This window comes from Rousettus aegyptiacus, unplaced genomic scaffold (assembly GCF_014176215.1).
Source record: "Rousettus aegyptiacus isolate mRouAeg1 unplaced genomic scaffold, mRouAeg1.p scaffold_m13_p_4, whole genome shotgun sequence".
Lineage (NCBI taxonomy): Eukaryota > Metazoa > Chordata > Mammalia > Chiroptera > Pteropodidae > Rousettus > Rousettus aegyptiacus.
Window position 1 is genome coordinate 148,868,068 of NW_023416307.1, and position 16,872 is coordinate 148,884,939.

The 16,872-nt window shown below is 55.8% G+C and overlaps 1 protein-coding gene across 8 annotated transcripts in view; it reads right to left on the minus strand.

The window, feature by feature from the left end:
- The window catches only part of SCN5A (sodium voltage-gated channel alpha subunit 5), a 94,511-nt gene that overhangs the window by 57,787 nt on the left and 19,852 nt on the right, over window positions 1–16,872 (minus strand). For 3 of the 8 annotated variants that reach the window (XM_036218643.1, XM_036218641.1, XM_036218644.1), the window contains exons 4-6: window positions 10,635–10,724; window positions 9,137–9,265; window positions 2,163–2,254 (exon numbers count right to left, since the gene is read on the minus strand). In XM_036218643.1, the coding sequence (XP_036074536.1) occupies window positions 2,163–2,254; window positions 9,137–9,265; window positions 10,635–10,724 (311 nt within the window). Of the gene's footprint in view, window positions 1–2,162; window positions 2,480–9,136; window positions 9,266–10,634; window positions 10,725–16,872 lie in introns of all 8 variants that reach the window. The other 5 variants (XM_036218640.1, XM_036218639.1, XM_036218638.1 and 2 more) reach the window with 2 other exon arrangements.

Here is a 16,872-nt window from a genome sequence, read left to right on the forward strand (position 1 = left end):
AGAGGATGCTGCTGCCTGCCCAGGGCTCAGAGGCACTCAGCACTCTCTGTGGAAATCATCCCGGCAGATGTTGGCAATAGCCCGGGCAGCGGGTGGACCTCGCAGGGGTCTGGCGCACAGTGTTTGTGGTGGTGGGGTTCGCGAGCCCCTGGCAGTCCAGAACCCCGCGTCTCTAGCGCAGGTTCTGGGACTCCTCAGTGGGCTCCCTCTGGTTCTGCCCAGCAGACTCGGAGATAAAGCGACAGGGGTGGGCAGCAGCTTGCATTCCCGAACTGGATCTGCCTAATGCATCCAGTCAAGGCCCAGGGAAGCACCTCCTAGTCCGCAGGGGCTGCGGAGACAACGAGCCAGCGAGCACAGACCCACTCCTCTAATGTCTCTCATACCGATGACAAAATTCGCTGCTGGCAAGAATAATTCCAATGAAATGATGAGATTCTTTTGGAAAAGACCCTGCCGCTGACTGAAGCTCTAACAGGATGGGCAAAGAGCCCTCAGAAACCTACCATTCTGATTTCATGCCCATTTTATGGGAAAGGAAACCAAGGTATGGAGAGAGACTCAAGGCTCTGTCAGACTCGGGTCGAAAGACACCTTCTCCAGGGAGCCTTCCATTATACTGACCGCAGCATTTTTCTAATGAACATTTTCAGGGTCTGCTGTCTGCTGCCTCGCTGGGTGGCTGGCAGCTTGAAGAGATCCTAGGGGGCTAGGGTACAGTTGGTGGGCTTTCTTCTTTTCCCCAGGACTAAAAAATATTTTCTTTTGTCAGCCATTCTCATAAAAGACTGGAACATGCCTTTCTTTAACTGCTGTGGACAGTGTGCTTAACTACTCTTGTGGGGTGTGTGCTGTGAGGTTGTCCCTGAGACCCCCAGAAGATAGACCCTGAGGCTTCTGAGCATGTATGTGTCTGTCGAGGCCAAGGACGTCTGTCTCACTCAATGGGGGCAGCTCCGTGGGAGTGGCTGGGGACAGACTGCCCATCTGCTACTGGCTCTTAGCAGGGCTCTGGGCCACTTGTGGGGGGCATGGGAAACAAGTCGCCCTGTGCACATGGGTTTAGAGACCAGCGGTAACCTTCTGATGCTTGATGTGAACACAGTGAAAGTGGAGGTTCCTTTTATAAGGTAATTAACCCCACGGGGCGGGGTGGAGTCTAAACTCGCTAAGGAGCGCAGAGCAGGAACCCTGACTCCCTGGAGCGGGGCAGTAACAGCCAAATGTCGGCCAAGGGCTCAGGACCCACCCGCCTTCCAAATCATGAGTGGACGCAGCTGCCGGGTTCCCTAAATTCTACCTTCAGCTCTGACGCCTCTCCAGATCTGTGGCATGCAACCTGTCTCCAGCTGCCTTCTTAAAAGATGTGCCTTCTCCAGTTCGGAGAGTGGCTGCCTTCAGAACAGGCCTGGGAACGGGAGTCTGGGCACTGCCCTCTAGGCTCGGTAATCATGAGAAGCCTTTGGTGAGCCTTCCTGGGTGGATGGGGCCGACTGACTTTCTGGCGAGGCCGTCTGGGCTTGGAAGATGTCCGGGTACAATTGCCAACATCTGTCAAGGAGGATTTCTTCCTGAGGCTACCATGCACGGTTTGCTAAACCTCTACCGCTCCATGCAGTGAGGGCTGTTAGACGCCAAGGCTCGATGACACCTGTCCGCAGAGTACGCTCCATTTCACAAAATGGGGTTGGGGCTCTGGCTGTGCAGTGAGCACCAGAGGGCAGGGACTGGGCGCTCAGCCATGAAAGACCGGGCCGGAGTTTTCCTTTTTCTGTTCTGGGTGTGTATGCGGTTTCCTCACTAGAGGATGATGCTTCAGGCAGAAGCAATCCACATACAAGCATTGAGCTATTCGAATGGCTGATTTCAGTTTGGGAAAGAAATCAGTATCTTGGGAAGAATCTGAGTTCAATCTGGGACCTGCCGTGGGGTGCTCTCTGCCCCCTGGTGTCTGTGAGAGTGGGCTTTGCTGGGGCGGACAGCCTGAAGCCCATTCTGAGGCTTCGAGGGGACGGCCGTGTCCACCGCCAACTGCCCCCACTCCCGAGCTTGGGGACAGGTATTCTGGTGACAGGCACATTCGAGGGGCCTTCCTGTGGATTGCCACGGCGCCCAGGTGGCTGGAAAGTCCCTCCAGCCTTGGCGTTTAACCTGATTTTCACCTGAAATGACCGATATAGTTTTCAGGGCCCGGAGGACTCGGAAGGTGCGTAAAGCTGAGACATTGCCCAGGTCCACAAATTCAGTTGTGTATCTGTAACAGGGGAAACGCACACACGAAACAGTGACGACAGGCCAGGAGGGGAGCACGGTGGGTCGGGGTTGGGGGGAGACAGAGAGAGAGTCACTTGTAGCTGAGGTCTGATAGGTAAACCTGGGCGTCTTACCTGGGATAACCGAAATAGTTTTTAGAGCTCTCAGGACTCTGAAAGTTCGAAGAGCCGACAAATTGCCTAGCTTTATATTTTCTGATACATACCTGCAGAATCAAACCACAGTTATTGGGAATTACAACGCAGCACCAGGGATGCCCACCCGACCAGCCCGCTCCCTCCTTCCCCTCCCACAGGGAGGGCTGTGGGTGGCCCTGCGCCTCCCCAAGGTTTTCTTCCGGATCTCCACCCCCTCGGCATGGGGACCTCGGCGAGGGCGCCTGAAGGATGTCCGCACAGCAAGCCTCCGCGTGGCTTTCTCGGCGATGGTCCCGTGAACAACCAGCGCAGGAGGCAGCTGCTCTGCCACGTCCTCCACGACACTGGGGAGCAAGACGTGAAACCACGCGGTGGGCTCTGAGGCTGGAAACACAGGCAGGCGAAGAGGGACAGGCTTTTCCAGGAGGCGCTGGCCAGGCGACGGAGGAACGGGGTCTCTGGTCCGAGGTGCGCTCTGCACCTGCAGTCTGTGATTGGCTCGCGGCTGGCCGCTTGGATCCACGGGGCCCCGAAGCCCTGGCCGAGGCCACTGTGGAGGTGTGGCCGGGTCTCTGAGGGCTGCCCACCTTCTCCTTTCAACCACGAATCTCTGCGTGAGGACTTGGCTCAGGAGTCCCTGAAGTCAAGAATTGGAGGTGGCCTGACTACTCAAGGGGAGACGCCGAGTTCCCAAGGTGATGCTTTCGAGGGTGAGAAGGGAGGTGGTCCGAACGTTCAGCTCTTTGACTAACAGGCAGCGGCCAACAAAGTAGGATGTGGGGTCCCAGGGAGATTCCAGCTCCTCCCCCACGAGTCCACCTCATCTTACCCCAAGACCCTCAGCGTCCCCCAAGGATGATCCTGGGTCTCCATGAGAAGAGTGACCTCTGGAGGTGAGCAGCCTTCGGGGTCTGCTTGGGCCTGAGTGACAATCGGCAGGGTTGAGTAGCCGTGGGGCTCCCACCTACGACTTGGATAGCCGTCCATCTGTGGCCTCCACGGGCACAGGAGGAAGAAGTCATCTCTGGGAGGCAGGGACCTGCCCGAGTGGAGTGCAAAAACACATGGAGATGGGCCACATGACTCTGATGTCTAAGAGAGGAAGGGACATCGTGTGACCAGGGCCATCGGGACCGTGGCAAGTGACTTGTGATATTTAACCAAAGGCTTTGCATCCAAGGTGTCTGACATTTAACCAAAGGTGTCTGATGTTTAACCAAGCGTGTCTGACTTGGTGCCTGAGTGATGTCACCCAGGACGTCAGCCCGGCAACGCTGAGTGAGTGCCAACGGTGGGCTGACAGTGCAGCCGGATTCGCTCTGTCAATCAGTCTGGACCTCCAGGCCCCTCCGTTCACTCAGAGCTTCCGAATCTGCCTTCGGGCTGTGGATCTCTACAGAGAAGGGTTTGGCAGGCTGTGTCAAGGGACTCGAGGTCCCGGGGTCAGCAGGGTCCAGCTCGAACTGACACTGGACTGACACCAGCTTACCCTGTGTCCCCTCAGGGGCCCTTCCATCTTCATGAGGCCCTGGGGACCACGCCGGCTCCCTCCTTACTCAGAGGCGGGATGCCGGCACAGCTTTCCTCTGGTTACGCCGCAGATCCTCTCTGGTATGATTGCCATTCCATCCACATTTGTAAGCTCACTTCAGCTTACAAGTCTTCCTCTAGTGCAGCAATCAGACGCAGCCCCTTCTTCCAGGGCAGAGCAGAAGTCACCTCCCTTGTTCTGGACCTATACATCTATTAATTTGATCCAAGCTCTCTCCCGACTTTTGATGGTTCTTTCTTTCTCTTTGACAGTTCAGACCCACAGGCCTCTGCTCCAGGCTTCTCCTGGACGTGGACTCTCTCTGTCCAGACGTGGTGCCTCCATGAGATTGTCAGGTTGATTCTAGAACATTGTCAATGTGGCCACTACAGGGAAGCTATGGTTTTTACTTGCTGGTGGCTCTCGGGTGCCGTTTCCTGCTGCTGGTCGAATGGGTGTGGCCTGGGAAAACACCTTTCCTTGCTCGGGACGTTGGTTGCAAGGCTATCTCTTCCGGTTACGAGGAGGGAAGAGAGCACTGTGCGGATCAGCTGTCCTTGCTTTTCCCGTTCCGTCCCTTACAGACCCTGTCTGTCCCTTGGTGTCCAGTGAAGCGGATTCTGCCTGTCTTTGCCTGTCCCAGTGTAGAAGCTGCCTGCCCCTCAGGGCTCCCGGCACAGACAGCGTGTGCCTTCCACTCATCACATGCCCCCTCGGCAGCTGGTTCTGAGCACAGAGAAGCCGAGGTGTGCAGATCCCAAAGTGTGTGTGCTCCCACAGGCTTGCACAGCTAGCCAAGTGGCTGGTAGTTGTGTGTTCGTGAGGTCGGGACACGTGTAGGAGAGTAATTCTAAGGAGGAGAAAGCATTGAAGGTGGGGCGCAGGGCTGGGCGAGGGCACAGCGTGTCAGTGACCATGTCTGTGAAAGAAGGCTGTTGACTCTTTTATTGGACCCAGAGCCTGGGGCCTGGCTGTGCCCCATGTTGGGGCTGTAGACCCCAGCGAGGCCTCTCTCGGGGCCCTGGAGTGTGGCCAGGCAGGAGAGACCTGTATCTGGCAAAGGGCCAGCTTCAGTGATGGTGGGTGGGGGTTAGGGTTAGACTCTGTCCCTCAGACTGGCAAAATGCTCCCCCAAGCCATTGTATTCTTTCTGCCATGGCCACACTGCTGGGCAGGGGCAGATGGCTGGGGTGGGACTGTGGGCCCTGACACAGAAGGAGCAGCGGGTGATGGGTGGCGATTCCACCCCATTACACCAGCCCCGGGGCAGAGGGGGCCCTTTTGAAGGCTAAGGAACCCCAAAGAAGGGCAGGCCCTAGGCTTCTTCCCGCTCCACTCCTGTCTTGCTATGTGGCCCTCCCATTCAATGCAGATGGCCCCTCCTGGGCTGCCAGGCAGAGGGTGCAGCCAGGCACAGCTACAGTGGTGATTGCTACCCTCTCCTCTCTTCTCCCCCCCATTCCCCTCCAGGTTTCGTTTCCATAACAACCCCAGAAGGTGGGAGGCTGTGCTAACTAGCAGGTAATGCCCAGCTGAGAGGGGGCCACAGGAAAAGCTCTGGCTGGATGGCTGTTGGCTGAGCTCGTTGGGTTTCCTGGCACCCCCTCCTACCCACCCACGACCTCTAAATCAAGTGGGGGTGGAGGATCAGGTTGAAACCTGTCCAGAAACATCAGACTTGAGGTGCCTCTCATGGTTATGAGCTAGACGACTAAGTTTCAGTCCCAGCATTGCTGCTGATTCATCCTATAACTTTGGTCAAGCGCAGGCTCTCTCTGAGCCTCACTGTCTCCATCTATAACGTGGAGGTGGGATGGGGAGTTCCATGCAATAGAACTTTTCTGCCGCTTAAGACTCCTTGGATTATCTTCGGAGCCCCACATTATTGAGCCATTTTGGCTAGAACAAAAGGCACTTCACTGCATTACCGTGGCAGTAACTAGTTGTTTTCATGAGGCAGAATCCTTGCCAATCAAAACTGCTGGGTCAATCTGGCCCAGAGCGCAAAGCTGCCATTCCAACAGGTCCATGCGGCCCTAGGCTAAGTAAGCGTGCCCCCTGTGAGACCCCTGAAAATGTGGAAATGGTCTGGTGGCCTCTGAGACCCTGTTCTACTTTGTCGCCTCTGGCTCTGGTACAGAGTGAAGGCAGGCAGGTCTTGGCCTGCTCTGTGATGCTAAGAGGAAGATGCAGTTCCCCTTGGGGTCCCATGGGCATAGAGGACAGGAACTCTCTCCTGAGACAGGATAGGAGGACTTGCTAAGGGCCTGAGGTCACGCAGAGCACCCCCAGAGTCATGGGCTGAAGACAGGCCACAGCCTGGTTCCTGCCTTCACACAAGAGGCTCGGGGTAGCGCCTTTCCCGTGGTGCAGGCCATCCAGGAGGGGAAGGCAGAGGAGGCAGGAGAGCCTCAGCCAGGCCCTGTGCTCTCTCCTGCCGAGCCCCCTTCCTGTGATGCCAGGCCCTCAGGGGCTCGTGGATCACTGCCCTCTCCCGTACAGCACCCTGGAGCCTGGGCCCAGCTGCCATCCTACGCATTCCCAAGGCAGTGCAACCTCCTGGCTCCCTCTCTCTTCAGACCTCAGACATGTTCTCAGCTAATAATCCTGCTTCTTATCACTGAGAAAAATAGAAGCAATCAGGAGAGAAATTCCTTCTCTCATCATCAGCTCCATCTGTCCACCTCCGTCTCCACCCGAAATTCTGCTCTTAAGGCTGATGCTCCCCGGGGCTCTGGGCCCTGGGTTCCCCAGCTCGTGCTGGCTCAAGGGCTTCTCCCCTGTGATCCCCACTCCTCCATCACCAGACTTGCCCTCCCCTCGGGGTCATTCCCATCAGCCTACAAAGGCACCCCCCTTCTTTGAACGTCCTTGCTTCACACATCTTGCGCTTTGGCCACCGCCCTATTTTCGATCCTGTTTATCACGAACCCCACAGAATTGATGAACGTTCTTTCTCCGCCTCTCCCTTCTCTAATCAGGTGTACGTCCTCCACTCCGCTGGAACCTATCTTGTCAAGGTCATCCATGGTCTTCACTCCAACGGTCCAGCCTTGGTTCTCGCCTTCCTCATGTCATCTTTCAAGTTGGGTCACGTCCCTCAGTTGGCCTTTGGGATGTCGCTCTCTCCTGGTTTTCCTCTACTTGCCCTGGAACTTCGATCCAGTCTTCTTCCCACGATCCTCTTCTTTCCTGACCCCAAGATGTTGCAGGGTCTCCCCATATGGTCCCCAGGCAGCTTCCGTTCTCTGGCCACACTCACTCCTGGATGATCTCATCCGGTCTCCTGGCTTTAAATACCATCTGCATCCTGGTGGCTTCTAAATTTACATCTCCACCTTGGACCTCTTTCCTGAGCTCCAGACTGGAATATCCAGTTGCCGACTCGATATCTCGCCCTGGATGCTTTCATACTTAATACATTCCAAACCGGACTGGGTTCCTTTCCTCCCTCAGCCAGCTCCTCCCCCCGCATTCTCCCTTTCAACAAACAGGAACACCATTCCCCAAGCATCTCAAGCCAAAAAGTACCTTGGGGGCTCCCGTCAGCTCTACCTTCACAGTATATCCAGGATATGACCAGGCTGCTCACCTTCTCTACCTGGACCCTGATCCTAGCTACCATCCTCTCTCTTGGCTACTAAAATAGCCTCCTAACTGCGCTGTCTTCCACCCTTACCCCTGTAGCCTCCTGACCCCTCAGCAGCTAGGGTGATCTTATAGAATGTAAGTCAGATCACATCGCTTCCTGCTCTTAACCCCCAGAGGCTCCCATCACCCTTGGCTCTTACCGCAGCCCGTAAGGCCACATAGCTTGCCCCCGACCCCCCCATTCTGCGTTCTCCTCTCCCACTATTCTTTCTCTGGTTCACCCAGCTCTGCCTAGGTCTAAACCTGCACTGGATTTGGGGCAAGTAGTAGCTTTTCTTTGAACCTGTTTCTCCACCTGTAAAATGGAAACAGCGTACCCAGAAACAGAGGTGCTGGTGCCTCTTCTAACCACTAGGGTCTCCGTCTAGCTTGAAAGCACCCCACCGGCAGGTCCCACTTGCTCCTCTCGCCCTCACAGCACAGTCGAGCTCAGGGCTGCTCATGTCTGGGGTTACATACTTTGTCTTAAACAGGTGGATTCTGTGAATTCGAGAATCACAGAAAGTGGGTGCTGAACTGAACCTCTGACACCGCCTAGCCAAACACCATCTTTTCACAGGTGGGGGAACTGAGGCTCTGCAGAGGGCGGGAAGTGCGACCCGCACTGGCTCTGCTCCCTGCCAGAGTGCACCGCACAGCCCTGTGTGCACTGGGTCCCTCACGCACACCACGCTTTCCGAAGGGTTTGATGACTGAGTCCATGACCACGACTCCGGCATGGGAGGCCTGCCCTGATCAGTCTCCGCCAGAGCACAGCATCCTTGCCCGAGACGTCCAGAGTGGCATGCTTTGATCCAGCCTCTCAAAGAGGGTCTCCGCCCAGGCGAGAAGGTGGGGCCTGAGCCTGTGTGGCGGCAGGCCAAGGGTCACGTTCACTTAGTGGCAGGCTCCCTCTAGGTCCTGGACGTCAGTTTTCTCATCCGTAAAATGGGGAAAGGAACTCCCATCTAGCCTACCTCTCTGGCTGGTGTGAGGACCCACTGGGTCATGTCATTGACCAGTTGCCTTTAAAATGTGCAGACGTGGAGCCTATGAACGGAGCGAGCGTACATACTGATGGGCCTGGCATGACATGAGTTCCCAGGGATGCTTGGTCACTTCTCCAGGCTCCTTCTCTCTCTTTACTGTAGTTTCATTCTTAATCACCTTGGCATCCAGGGCATTATTTACAATGGTCCAGAGATTTTCGGCTGTAATATTGGCTTCCCTTGGTGTAAAGGGCACAGTGCTAAATCGGAATCTTAATGGTGTCCCTTGAGCACAGAGCTGCCACAGAGCCACAGACGAACCGGTGGACCTGGCCAGATGGCCCGCCCGAGCTGCTGCGGACTTGTCTTTCTCCACCAGGATGAGCTGAGGGTCTCTATCCTGTCTTTCTCCTGCCGCAGCAGGAAAGTGGGCTGTTCTACAGCCCCATGCAGTGCTGCACGTGGGGTGCAGCAGGGAGGCTGGGAGGGCCGGGTGGCCCTGGGCCAGGGTGGCGCACGTGCCCCTCGGTGTGGCCCGGCCTTGCACAGCTCAGTGCAGCAGGCAAGGTACTTACGCCATGACAATCACGCTGAAGTCCAGCCAGTTCCATGGGTCCCGAAGGAAGGTGAATGCGTGCAGGCAGAAGCCTCGAGCCAGAATCTTGACCAGAGACTCAAAGGTGTAAATGGCAGTGAAGGTGTACCTGGGGGGGAGAGACCGGCAGGGTTCCTCAGCGAGGCAGAAGCCCACGGGCCAGGTTGGCCGGGTCCCCCGCATGGCAGGAGCCCTGCGCCGCCCCTCTCTCCAGGGGCCCTCAGACCAGGCTCTCTGTGATGCCCACTGCAGAACTGGAGTTGCAGGCTGGCACTTTGTTCCAGACCTCTGGCTAACTCATCCACCTTCCCATGTGTTTATTCGGCATTACTGAGTGCCTCTCATCTCATCTGCCCATCTGAACCTCCACCTTCTCTCTCGGTTGTCTTGATTTAAGGATACCTTCCAGCTATGTCCTCATCCCAGCCCTGAGAGTCCATGTACATAGGTCTGTGGTGCCCACTGGTTCTGTCCTGTGGGACAGGAGAGACACTCAGAGTCACGGCCCCTCCCTCTTGTTTGTGCATCCCCAGTAGCTCGTGAGGGGAGCATGGTTCATCCTTAGCCACCTACAGGGTAGGTGGGTCCAGCTGTCCGCCTTGAGCTTGGAAAGGGGGTCGAGGCTGGGTAGGGGACTGTTCTCCCTGCCTGGGCCAGGCTGAAGAATCCCAAATGCCTGGATGCCCGGACTGTGGGTCACAGGGCTGGAATGGGACAGGGCCACACTCCTGTGCCCAGCAACCGCATGCAAGCCCCGGCATGGGCGGCGCTGCTAAATCCTGTGCGAACAGCGACCGCACCGGGGGACGCCACTTTGGTAAGAGCGGTTGTCCCCAACATTCTGTCGGTCTCCTGCAAACAGGAGCCAAGTGCACGCAGGGCCCATTAGGTCTGCTTAGCACCTGTGGGTAAGGTGCTTTCATTTAGGAAAGAAGGATCAGAAAGTTTTCTAAAAATGTGGCAGAGAGTATGGCACTGAAGTGGGGATAGCCCTGGGCCTCTTCCTGGCGGCCAGACCCTCTAGCTGCATGTTACTTCTCCAATTCTCAGTGTCCTCATCTGTCAAATGGGCATAGTGGCTGGACCCACCCTACTGGGTTGCCTTGAGGGTTAAAGGAGATGATGCTTATTATTCTATGACAGTGCCTGGCATGCTAATAATAATAATAGTAACTATTATTATTATTATTGTTAATTTCAGAGTCTTCTCCAATGTTGTCAGTCCTCTTTGCGGTGGGTCAGGGAGAAAGCCCCACTCTGCCAACCTGGACGGCTTCCTCCCCTGAGGGCGCAACTCAAAGCAAGACGTTAGCAAGACTGAGAGCAGCAAAAAGGGTAGTAGCTGGGCCAAGGACCGCCCCAAGTGGGTGAGTCCCTGAGCCTGGACCCCACCTTCTTCAGGGTGACTTTAGAAGCCACAGTATAGAATGGAGAGGAAGGGAGGGAGGGCCCGCTGGAGAGGCCCCGTAGATACTCACTCGACATACTTGGTCCAGGGTGGAGGGTCATGCTGGGCCATGAACACGCAGTTGGTCAGGATGGTGCACATGATGAGCATGCTAAAGAGCGTGGGGCCAGAGTCAAGGAAGCCACGTCTAGGGGGCCAGCCGGTCGCCACTGCCGGAGGGTCCTGGCCCTGGGGCTGTTACCGCAAGGCCAGTGCCGCCGCTTCAGTGAGACAGGAGACACACCGGGGCTGTGCCCAGTCCTTGCCGACCCCTCCCCACGGAGGCTGGCCTCTGTCCCATCCTCGCCGCGTGCAGCTGGACACCTGCCCTGCTCCACAGCCCTTGACAGGGACCAGACACTTGAATCCGCACCTTTAGCAGGTCCCCTGGAGGGTCCGTCCTGGAGGGAGGGAGGAAGAACTGACCCCTAGACCTCAGAAAGAGATGGCATTTACATACCGTCCCTCAGGGGCCACTGCTGGAGAAGAAAGCGGAGGTTCAAGGCCCGAGCTCCCTCCTCCCCAGCTTCTATGCAAGCGGCCCAGGCTGACTTTTGGCCTAGGGTGTCTCTGAAGTATTCTGCTGACAAAACTTCCGTTCCTTGTTGGGCCACACGGAGCCAGGGGAGGCAGAGGACTGCTCCTCTGGCTGCTTTCCGCCTTCGCACGTACTCTTCACTCTCATCCTCTGCTCCGCCTCGTGCATTCCTCTCCTCCTCCAAGAAACCCCTCAGCAGGAGCCCCCCACATCCCTCTTAGCATGTGGTTGCTCTCTGACTGGCAATGCCCACTCGTCCCCTGCCAGAAGGGGAGACCTTCAAATGCTGGAACTGTGTCTTGGGCATCCTTCTGGGCCCCTGTCCTTGAACTGAACTGCCCCAGGCCTTGTCTGACCCCTGACTCTTTGGCTATGAGTCCCAGCTGCTGCTTCAGGCTAGACGAGGCCCTGATTGACCTCCACGGCCTCCGTCTGCAAGACCTACAGAGAAGTGAGGGACAGACCCTGGGCCTCCTGGGAGCTGGGGCACCCCCCAAGGGCCTGGCCTGCTGCCCTCACAAATTCCCTCCCTGGCGTTAGAGGAGAGGCTGGGCCTCTCGATCTCTGCTGCTGCCCCCCGGCTCCCCACATCACCCCAGCCTCAGCCCTGAGGTTCCCACAGGCTGCCCAGAAGCTGCAGTAATTGAACTCCACCCTTTGCCAAGGCCTGGCCCAGCCTCAGGCCCAGTGGGGAGGCCAACCCAGTCAGATTGGACATCTGGCTAAGCTGGGGTACTGACTTCCGGGGTGGGAGGAAGGGGCTGCTGGTGAGAGAGGTGAGGCCTCTCTAGGAATCTAGGTAGATGCCCTTTATACCTCTAGTCCTCCTTCTAGATAATCTAGGGAATCAGGCAATCACTTGCTAAACCAGGCCTTCAGCTTGTAGTGAATTCTCTAGTTTCTCATCTAAAATGAGAGGGGATCAGTCTTTGGATCGCCCCGCCCCCCTTCACCCTGCCCCCTTAATCAAACCAGAGCTGCTCAGCTCAGGGCCATGGCCCCAGGAAGTCTTGACTCCTCTCTGGCCAGGGGGCACCTCTCTAGGCACTGGGGTCCCTTCCTCAGCTTGGGATCTGCATCCCTCTGCTTGCGTGAAGGTCTCCATGGCAGGTTCAACTCCCTCTCCAGCTCTCAAGGGCAGGATCAGCTATCTGCCTCAGTATCCCCTCTCCTTTACACGTATCCTACCCTCTCCTCCCTACCCCCTCTCTCCATACTCAGGCTCCATGCCAAGGCTTTCCTCACTGGGTAGTTAACAAGCCTGCTCTATTCATCCCCATCCTGACTCTATTCATCCCCACAGAGCCACTGCTAAGCCCTCTACTGAGCATCCCAGATGCTTCCTGAAATATGAAAGTAATGGTGCTAAGAGCAAGCATTTTCGAAGCCCTTCCTGGGTACCAAGCTCCGCTTTCTGTATCCACAAACTGAATTAATTCTCCCAACGACCCATGAGGTGGGGACTTTGTCTCCATTTTATGGATGAGGAGACAGAGGCACAAAGAGGTTAAGTTGAAGGATGCTTTAGTAGGTAGAATGACAGCCTCCCAAAGACAACTATACCCTAATCCCTAGAAACTGCGAATGTTAATTGATACGGCAAAAGAGACTTTGCAGGTGTGATTAAATTAAGGGTCTGAAGATGTGGAGGTTACCCTGGATTTTCTGGTTGGGTCCAGTGTCATCACAGGGACCTTACACGTGAAAGAGGGGGGCAGGGGAGTGCGTGTCAGAGAGATGACTGTAAGAGAGACTCCGCCAGCTCTCGCCGGCTTCAAAGGTGAAGGGGGCCACGAGCCAGGAGTTCACGCAGCCCCTCGACACTGGTAAAGCCTAGAAAACAGATTCTCCCCTGGAGCCTCCAAAAAGGCATGCAACTCTGCTGAGATCTTGATTTTAGCCCAGTGAGAACTTTTCGGATTCCCGACCTCCAAAACTGTAAGATGATAAATCTGTATTGTTTTAAGCCCAGTTTGTGGTAAGTTGTTACAACAGCTACAGAAAATGACTCCGGTCAGTGGCAGAGCCCGATTCAGCCCCGGCTGCCTGCCTGCAGGCCTCCACCCTGAGCCCCGCTGCTGCACCACCATCTCTGCACGATGCCACCTAAGATCATCCGGTCCACTCCCCTGCCTCCAGACAGAAGAGCCCGTGTGAGTCGCATTGCTTCAGGCCCTCACTGGCCAAGGGCGAATGCTGTCCCACTCTTGGCCTCTGCTACCCACAGGGCAGCATGAAAACACACGTTGGGCTCACACGAAAAGTGTAAGCAGACCAGCATTCAGGAGGAGTGAGATTATGTGTCACCCGACCATGTATGCCTGACCCTGCATGGGAGACAGGCAGGCACTAGAGCCACTGAACTGCTCTGAGATGGGATGTTACAGGAAACCAGACCTGCCTCCGTGTGGGCTTCCTGGGGGAGGCATGTAAGTAGGCACTGAAGGCTAGCCAGGGTTCCTCCAGCGGTCAGCCCAGCTGGTCACAGTGAAGCAGGGAGGGCTGAGGACTGGGGAGACCTCTCTGCGTGGAGCCAAGCCTCTCCTGGCTGTGGGTGGACCACTCACAGCTCTCCTAGAATGGAGAAAAGGCCCCTCGGCAAAGAGCGGAATGAGGACAGGCCGCCTTGGGCCAGAGGAATTGGCTAGACATAGGCAGAGATGAACTGGGTTCTAACACCAAGACTTAGGAAAGAACCAGAGTAGAAAGGCCCCGAAGTCCTGTCAGCCAGGACCTGGGTCCCAGGGTGGAAAATGACAGGAGCTTCCTGTCTGGGTTTTGGCTTTTCCAGACACAGCAATGAGCTGGTGTAAGGCAGACTCTAGTCTCTGCCACCTGACTGCTCAAAACACTGCCTGGCTCTCCTGGCCTTGAGGACAGCTCTTCCTCTAATCTGTCATTCATGGTGTGTGTGTGTGCGTGTGTGTGCATGTGTGACCTCTTCCTAACTAGACTGAACCTTTAATCCATATGACTTTGCCCAAAGCATCCCCAGGTCCCCCATGGAGCCCCAGCACACAGCCAATACCAAAGAGATGAGTCAAGGGCATTACTGGCCAGGGCATACCTGTTTGTAATGCCTGGTCGTTTCGGGCTGATGACTGAACTGGTCTCGTGTGTGGGCAGAAGCAAAGGCCAGCGCTCCAGACCTGAGCTCAGCTGAACATCTTCAATCCTGTCATGTCATTGTCCCCAAACACCCACTCCCAGCCTCATGATTAAAATGCCAGCAAGGACTGCCCGCCTGGGTCGTGGGGATCGCCTGCAACTTGCTGCCCGTCTTCAGATCCCAAGGAGTCAAAAGACTCCCAAAGAAAAGGGAATTAACTGTGGGGGTATTTTCATAGATTTGTGCTATTAAATGAACACACACACACACACGCACACACACAAACATGTGGTTTGATTGCCCATTTGAATCTGCTAGAGAAACGTGGGAGGATTTTGTGTGAACAGATCCTGTGCACCCAGGAAGACAAAATGCTTCTCGGCGTGAACGTGAGGGCTCTCTGACTGTGACTGCAGTAAAATTTGGAGTTTGGTTTGGTTCCTTTTATTTAATATTGGCAGGAACACATTCTGCAGGAATTTAACAAAAACTAATTCGACATGCCCATATTTACTCTTTAGGCAACTATAGACATGCCATATTTACTCTTTAGGATGCATTCCAGGGCGAGGTACAGAGCAAAGGGAAACTGAATTATTGTGCCCTCGCCACCATGTCACTGTGACCGCTTGCACTGTTGCAAGTGACCAGGATGTCTTCCTTGAGAGCAGGGGCTGCATTACCGACCCCTCTGAAGGTTTGTCTTGGCCCCTCCTGCCCTTTCCAAAGGTCCTGGCACAGAACTTTGCACACTGGGGACTGAGATGTCTGAATGGGTATAAAGATGTAAGCTGACAATGGGTACAGAATTCTAGTTTTGCAAGATGAAAAGGTTCTAGAGATCTGTTGCAAAACGACGTACAGGTAGGAAACACTAGTGTACTGTATACTTAAAAACGTTTAAGGTGGTACATTTTATGTTATGTTTTTTACCACACTAATAAAAAAAAAGTAAGCAGAGAGAAAGCTCACAATGGAAAACGTGAAGCCTGTGTGTATCAGAAATGCGCAGTGACTGCGAACGGGCATGGGGCTTGTCTTTCGGGTGACGAAAACGGTCTGGAATTAGACAGCAGTGATGCCTGCACAAGCTAGACATACATTAAAACCCACTCAGCCGTACGCTGTAAAGCGGTAAGTTTTGTGCGGTGTGTGAATTATATCTTGATTAAAAGAATGCATGGAGAGTCTGTAGGTTTCGAGGCCTCGCCCTGGAGGCTGAGGTCTGAAAAGGGGCCGGGATCTGCAGTTTTAACAAACTTTCCAGGTGAAACTGAATTGGCCCTCAGGAACCGACATTTGGAAACCATTTCCCTGGGCACTGTGCTCCCAGGGACCTTGCTGAAATGGGGGCCTTGCTGAAACGAAGGTTCTGGGGTTGGGCCCGAGATTCGGCAATTCCTACATGTCCTTGTTTTGCTGACGCTACTGGTGGGCGTACCATACTTTGAATGGCAAGGCTCAGGGCACACAGTGAGGGCTCCTGAACGCCACGGATCTAGGTCCCTTCCTCTCCCTCAGTGCCCCCCGAGCCCGCTAAGCGGCGCTGCTGAGGGCCAGCAGTACACTCCCACCCCCAGGCAGCCGCTAGGAGCCCAGCACAGGGCCTCACTGGTGCTGAGCCTCTTCCCTGGGGCAGCTGCCCTTGGGGACGCAGGCTGGCTCAGGGCCCTTAGGCCTGGCCCTGCTGGGTGGAACCGGAACCTCACAGCCTCAGGGCCACTGCTCAATGGACCGTCTGGCCGGGCTGGAGAACTCCAGAGCCCCACCGCCTCCCTGGCCCACCTGCCTCCCTGGTTTAGTCTGCCCCACGCCCTGCCCAGGCCCGTGCAGAAACCTTAGGGCTGCTGCTGCATCCCTGAGGGCTGCCGAGGCTGCCAAACAGTGCCAGGTTGGTTAGATACCTGGAGGAGAAGCCCCAGGGGGGGAGCAGGAGCATGCTTTCACGGAGGCCACGCCCTTGGAGTGAGGCTGAAGTCAGGCTCAGAGCAAGAAAGAAGGTTGGCCTTTCCCCCTCCTGCCTCATTGTTCTCCCTGGGCTGTGCCCACAGGCTGGTAGGAATGACATGTATTCCTGTAGCTGTGTTATCACTCTCAAGGAACTGTATAATTCCCAAGGGGACAGAGACAGGGTCTTATTCAGCTCGACACCCCTGGATGCCATGGCATCCCCAGGGAGCTCGGGAACAGTGGCAGTATGGCTCAGAATTAAACCTAGAACCACTCTTGCCTCACCAAGTAAGATATAGCTGTGAATGGGAGGCTGCCCGCTGGGTACGGCCCCTCCCCACAGTACCTGGCCACCCTAGAGACCACCTTGCTGATGATACTGCCGTGGCCTGCAAGCGGAATTTTCCCTGGATATGTACATGTCTCAGAAACCCCACGAGAAAGGCAGGAGCGAGCTGGAGGAGGGGAGAGAGCGTCTGCATGCAGAGAACAAATTCCACGCTGAGCCCCTCCAATTAGCCCCTGGAGTGAGGATCAGGCATGGGGCCCAGGTGGGCAGAAAGTGGGGCCAGGAAGGCGCAGCGTGGACAGGAGAGTCCCTGGGCTGTCGGCATCCGTCTTGGTCACTTAGTCCCTCACCGAGCAGCTGTTTTCCTGAAGCCTCCTGCCTGC